At 57.4% G+C, this 6,514-nt stretch overlaps 2 protein-coding genes across 2 annotated transcripts, besides 2 other annotated features; one reads left to right on the top strand and one right to left on the bottom strand.

Moving 5' to 3' along the window:
- Positions 1-1,724, bottom strand: EKO05_0007601 (uncharacterized protein; the record flags this gene model as incomplete). Its single annotated transcript, XM_059637087.1, has 3 exons — positions 1-556; positions 680-1,172; positions 1,193-1,724. 3 exons carry the CDS (start codon positions 1,722-1,724, stop codon positions 1-3), a joined length of 1,581 nt encoding a protein of 526 aa, XP_059493070.1.
- Positions 1-6,514: part of a mobile genetic element that runs on past both edges of the window.
- Positions 1-6,514: part of a mobile genetic element that runs on past both edges of the window.
- On the top strand, positions 2,390-6,269 carry EKO05_0007600 (uncharacterized protein; the record flags this gene model as incomplete). The annotated part of the gene is made up of 3 exons (XM_059637086.1): positions 2,390-3,980; positions 4,016-5,729; positions 5,765-6,269. 3 exons carry the CDS (start codon positions 2,390-2,392, stop codon positions 6,267-6,269), a joined length of 3,810 nt encoding a protein of 1,269 aa, XP_059493069.1.

The following is a 6,514-nucleotide window of genomic DNA, read 5'->3' as shown; positions in this document are numbered from 1 at the left end:
CTACTCTACAGGATGGAACAATTCAAGCAAAGTTAGCTGACGCAACCGCGGAGCTGGCGTAGGACTCTTCGGCGAAGCATGACTTTGCTCTCTGGTGCTGTCGTCAACGCTGTTGTCAGTTTCGTCGTCTTTGCTGTCTTGAATCTCTTCCACCTCGTAGATGGTTGCTGGCGCCTCCGCCTCAATGCTCAGCGTTTTCTTCTCGTTGATGGGCCCGCCAGCAATTCCCTCTGGCCCTAACCAGTTCTTAAGTGCCTTGCTAGCTGCACAAATGTCTGGACACTCCTTCTTAAGTAGCTCAATCCAGACATGCAGCTGGCCTACACGGAGGGTGCGTTCTATCCAGCGATTCGCAATCTCGTCGTGTGGTATCAGGGTCAGAATGCCCCAGCCTAGCTCCTGACTAATGGAGTACCAGCGCATGGCTTGGCCTAACCGTCGTCTAAACACCTGCTTGTCCTTCTTAGTGGCGTTGGGACTAACTAACTCTACTAGCGCTGCAACTGCCTCTGTGCGGATCTGTCCCTTTCCGTATCGATTTCGCGTCCTGTCGTTGCTAGATACAAAGTCGTTATGCCAGATCTGCGCTATCTTGTTAGAGTATGCTTGACCTAGGAGAGCTGACGCCCATCAAGACTCGATATAGACAGCTGCTAGCTCTGCTTCGTAACGTGTGCACATGTTCCAGGCAAAGCAGAAATCCCTGTCAGCATCGTTGCGCACACTCAGCAGCTGCAAGCGCTTAGCTCCCGCACCGGTCCTGCTCTGGCTGCCAGCGAGCTCGCCGCCACCTCTGAAGGGTGAGCCACGTTCTCGCCAAGCCTGCAGGAACTGGGCAGCGTGGTACCGAGAGGACTGGTTTCCAAGCACGCGCGCTTTCTCTAGAAGGGTGCAGGCCGTGAGGTAGGGAGTTTGGGTGGAGCTGTAGAAGTCCGTGTCATCGGAGACCGGCTGCTTGATGATCCAGGCGACAACGGACTTGTCCTTTTGCACAATAGAGGTGTAGGCAGCCTGCTCTGGAAGAGGAGCCTTGTCGCCAGGTGCTACCAGACCAAGGGCAAGCCGCTTCTTCGCACGCGAAGTGGCGAGTGTCCTGCTGCGTTTTTGCTCCGCACGGCGGTTGTTGTTGGAGATGGTAGTGATGTGCAGAGGGGAGTCTTTCAGCTGCTCATCTGGTTCGCTAGGCTGTGACAGCTGAGGGCTGGCTGGATGTGTCTCATCGGTGGTTGTTCGAGCGCGCTTTGGTGTAGGGGCCGGCGCAGATAGGTGTGGCCGCTTCTTTTGTTGCGGGGTGGAGCGGAGGCCTGTTGTGAAGGGGAAGCAAAGGGCTTCTGCGCAGACGGCGGCTCTTCCATCCCGTCCTCCGCAAGCGACTCGGCCGCGCAGACCAGACGATCCCAGATATTGTCAGGCAGGACGTCGTCGGCGAGCGTCTCGCGCAGAAGCCAGATCGCTGACAAGACGGAGTGGGCAATGAAGACGGGCTTGCAGACGCTGGCATCGTCACAGGTGGGGATCAGCCATCCTGCGCTGTGCGGACGAGCACCTGGATCACGCTGCGAGCGTGAGATGGTCGCTCGGCAGAAGAAGAGCTTCTCGTAGTCCTCATTCGGCGGCTCGTACGCGTAGTTGCGAACGAAGTCAGCTTCGCTGGCCAGAGGAAAGCTCCGACGACCGCCATCAAACCGCTCTGCGGCGCTGTCTAATGCTGCCAACCAGTGCATTATCGACTTGTGTACTGCGAATGAGGTTGCGAGCAGAAGTTCGGACAAAGGTTGTGCGGAAAGGGGTTGGGTGTTGTTGAGGTTCTGACGCGGTCACACCGCGGCACCGAAAGTCAGGCCGCGCACGGATGTACCACGACGCCCTCACCAACCAGCGTTAGCGGAGCTGGGAGCGCAATTAAACCAAAAGCAAGATCGATACACAGTCTGTCGATCAATATGCCAGGGGATAGCAAACACTAGGCTAACGGACGTGTTGCATAGCGCCCACTTGTGTCCCTTCTGCTCCTTACACCATAGAACTATTTGCGCAGCTGTTTGAACACCGGCCTGAACTTCGAGTCGTAGTTTGTAAACCATGTGCCACCGCTATTCCACCAGCGCAGATCGTTACGCACCTCAAAGAGCGCCATCCCAAGGTCACAGTCGCTACGCGCAAGAGCCTGGCGGCAGCTGTACGCGCGCTACCAAACCTTGCGTGGAGTCCAGGAGACGTGCGTGTACCAAGGCCGGCTAAGGAGCCCGTCTTTGGTCTGAAAAGCCGAGAAGACGGGCTGGTATGCTTGTCGGAGCGTTGTTGGTATACCTGCATCTCGCTGCAGGGCATGCAGAAACATTGCAAGGATAAGCATGGCTGGGTGAACGAACAAAAGCGAGGGGGAGATATGAGGCAAAAGAGCAAGCACTCGCGCAACCGAGTATGGCGAGACAGCCAATCCTGCCAGCGCTTGTTTAGAGCTGTTGGCTGGCCGGCGTATGTTGCAGTCGAGACGAGCGTTGGAGCTGCGACTCTAGCAGACATCTCCCAGAGAGTGAAGGCAGATCGCCAGCATCAGCGAGAAGAGCGTGAGGCAGCAGCAGCGCAGGATAAGATTAAAGAGGGCATCCGTTCGCAGGCTGATCCGTGGCTAGAGCTCACAGAATGGGTCCCGCACCTACAAGGTATCCCAAGGGCGGCACTTCTGCGCGCTAAACAGCTAGCTGGTGGGGAGGTAGACGCGCGTGGGAAGGAAGAAGTGGCGTTTGACGACACGGGCTTACGCGATGTTTGCAAAGCTATAGAGCGGCTGATACGAAAAGCGTTCGATAGCAGCCGAGCTGAGGTTGTCGGCAGACTCGCACTGGAGATTATCGAGCGACGTGAGGCGGGCGCAGAATCGAACGAGCGGCCCTTCTACGCTAGGCATCGAGTCGGTACGATCAAGAAGTACAGCCAGAAGCTGGTGAGCATCCTCTGCTACCTGTGGCGCACATATGACCAGGTCGAGCGGCCGCCATACAAACTTACCAGCACGCAAGACGCCCTCTTGGTGTCACTCCAGCAAATAGCCCGCTCAGACGACGCTGCGAAGAAAGAGAAACTGGAAGAGCGATGCCTGCGCTTTTGGATCGCCTTGCTCAACCACAGCCTGACTGGCGACGAGCACGAGAGCGCACTGCTGAGCGGAGTGGCTGTCCTCGGCCTCAAGCCTGATCACCATGGCGGTGGGTGGGTTCCGGCGCACGAGTTCTCGCCAACGCTGTCTGCTTTGATCACTACCTCGAAAGCGCTCGTAGTGCATCATGCCCGCTGCCAGCGAGATAAAGCGCTTCAGAAAGACCCTTGTACAGCACCTACTGCGTATGAGCTAGTTAAAGACATGTCTGAACGGTTTATGACGCTGTCCGACTTCAAAGGCACACCCAGTCCTATGAATCGAATGCTCCGCTTGCGTACGCTAGCTAGAACACAGGCAAAGCGACGTAATACTCCCGGTATCGTGTCGTGGGATGGAGATCGGCTTCTCATTGACAAGCAGAGCTTTTCGCTAGCCGATCTCCGGTCGATGGTGAAGGGACTCTGCGAGACGGTGCGGTTGCAGCTATTTAAGGACGTCCTACTCTTGGATCTAGACGAAAGGGGTTGCGTGCGACCCGGGACCACCCCGCTTCCAGAGGTGTCTGTGGACAAACTCGTCGATCAGCCAGCCGAGCTGGCTACGGGCTGGAGCTTTCTGAAGCACCCCGACAACCAGCTAGATAGATGGCAAGACTGGCTTCTAGACCGGGTGTTGGACGAGGCTCCGCTAAGGGAGAGATTCATTCGTGGGATAGATAGCACACAACGGCCGGAACGGACGCTATGGCGCGATGACGCTGTAGCTAGGTACATGAAAGGAGTGCGTCAGTTTAAAGAAGGCCTCTTCACGCTTGTTCACATGTCTGGCGGCGGGCCTGGTCGCGGGACAGAGATTACCTCGATACAGTGCGAGAACAGTGCAGACGGGGTAGGGTATCGGGGGTGTTTGTAGAGGGTGGCCTGGTATCCTTCACCACTACGTACCACAAGGGGTATAGCTTCAGCAAGCGTGTCAAGACGATCCACCGCTATGTTCCCTGGGAGGTGGGTGAGCTGGTGGTGTACTTCCTCAGGCTCGGTCGACCGTTCATAGATGATCTCCAGATGCTGCACAATGGCGTTGCCCGCCCTACCGCTTTCATCTGGGAGCCAGAGCCGGAGGAGCAGTGGGGCGACGAGAGCGATAGCGAAGAGAGCGACGACGGAGACGAGTACGGCGAAGCCGACCGTAAGAAGGCACGATCCGCTAACCCAGACGGGTACTGGGGCACCGATCGCATACGCCGTGTCCTGCGCAAGCAGACCTTTCAGTACATGAACACCGCTCTCGGCACCCGCGCCTGGCGGCATGCCTACCCAGCCATCCACCGAGAGCTGGCAAGAGATGGACAAGCACGCGACTGGTTGGAAGTGCTCTACTGGAACAAAGCGCCGGCGAAGAGCAACGCGCAAGCGTTGCAGTCCGGCCACAGCCTTAAAACAGAGGAGGGCAACTACGGCCGCTCCATGATGGAGTCTCCCTTTCAGACCATGGCTGAGCGGGAGGAGTTCCGGCGGGTGAGCATGGACTGGCATCGCGTGCTGGAGTTTGCATCCGCCTGGGAGGACGGCCGCATGCACCCCGGTGTTCGCGCGGAGATGGTAGCGCAGCAAGAGAAGCAGGCGCTCCAGCGCTGGTCGTCGCTCGCGATGGTGGACCTCAAGGCAGAGTTCAGGCGACTCGCTGGACGGCCGGACGCCGAGTATCGTGGCAAGCAAGAAGAAAGCCTTGAGGCTGTGATGCAGCGACGGCTGCGCGTGCTAGTTGTTATGGCTACTGGCACCGGCAAGAGTATGCTGTTCATGCTGCCCGCGTCCGTCTCGCCAGGCGGCGTCTCCGTGGTCGTGGCTCCGTTGAATGCCTTGCGAGACGATCTGCAAGATCGCTGCGACCAGCTCGGCATCCCCTGCGCGAAGTGGGATGGAAGAAGACCGCCGTACTGGGCTCGTATTGTGCTGGTGACGCCTAAGAGCGCAGTCACGAAGGCGTTCGGCAGGTTCATTGACGAAAAGCGCATGCTCCATCAGCTAGATCGTATCGTGATAGACGAGTGCCACGTGCTGCTGGAGTCGACACAGGACTGGCGGCCAGACCTCCTCAAGATGGTGGAGATGACGGAGAAGGGCACACAGGTTGTCTACCTGACTGCAACCTTGCCGCCCACGCTGCAGCCCGCCTTCTTGCACACCGCAGGGCTCGATGCCCAGACCGTAACCATATGCCGCGATGAACGCACCACGCAAACGAACATTGCGTACCAGGTGCTAGAGTACACACGTGGCACGCTAGAAAAAGTACTTATTAAGCTTGTGGCTGCGAAGAGGAGTAGGTACGGACCTAAGGCGCAGATCATCGTCTATTGTCCAACTGTGGACGAGACGAAACGGCTTGCGAAGCTTCTGCAGTGCTCTGCATACTACCGTCAGATGGGCTCAGACGAGGAAAAGGCACGCATGGTGCGAAGCTTCACCCTAGGCATAGAGAAGCTTTGTACAGCCACGAACATGCTAGGTCTTGGGCTCGACGCTGCAGGCGTCTGGGTGGTGATCCACGTTGCCATGTGTCCCCTGCTGCTCCAATATGTGCAAGAGAGCGGCCGGGCGGGACGAACGGGGCTCGACAGCAAGTCTATTGTTATGAGAGCGTGCTATGTAACAAAAGAGGGAGGGTAGAGAAGGCGCTCGGCTACAAGCTGGAGCGACCTGCAAAGGAGTTTATGACAGTCGAATCCTGTCAGCGAATCGCGATAGACAAGCACATGGACGGCAGACAGAACAGGCAGCAATGCGAGATGGGAGAGTCGAAGTGTGATCTATGCGAGCGACACCCCGGTGGTACCAAGCAACAAGCCGTCGAAGAAGAGCAGGAAGAGCCAGAGGAGACGCAGGCCGACACTGCGGCAGTGGCAGCAGAGGAGCAGCGCAGATGTATAGAGCGAGCTATGGTCGTTAAAGAGCAGAGGGTTAAGATCCAGCAACGGCGAAGGACGGAACAAAAAGTATATGACCTGGAGCGGCTAGAGCAGCACTTCCAGCGCTGGAGCAATGCGTGCGCCATCTGCATGGCCACTCAGGCTGACCCGGCGCGCCACGACTGGAAGGACTGTTCAAAGGCCAGCGGAGCGCAGATGACATTAATGGAGTCTAAGGTGAAATCTATGCACTAAGTAAAGTAGGAGAAGTATGCGCGGTGTTTTTACTGCTGGGCGCCCTAAGCCATCTGCAACAAGTGGGAGGAAACAAGCATACAGGGTGCGTTTAAGACACAAGGGATGCATGTGCCTTGCCAGTACGATGGAGTGCTCCAGAGAGCAGTAGCTGCGCTGCTTGCCTGCCAGCCACTGATGTGCACGCCATGGCTGGAGCAGCAGATGTAAGACGCCGCGATTGTGCACGGTAGCGATGAGCTCCG

This window comes from Ascochyta rabiei, chromosome 13 (assembly GCF_004011695.2).
Source record: "Ascochyta rabiei chromosome 13, complete sequence".
NCBI lineage: Eukaryota > Fungi > Ascomycota > Dothideomycetes > Pleosporales > Didymellaceae > Ascochyta > Ascochyta rabiei.
Note: the sequence above shows the minus strand (reverse complement) of the source record. Positions and strands in the feature narration are given on the sequence as shown.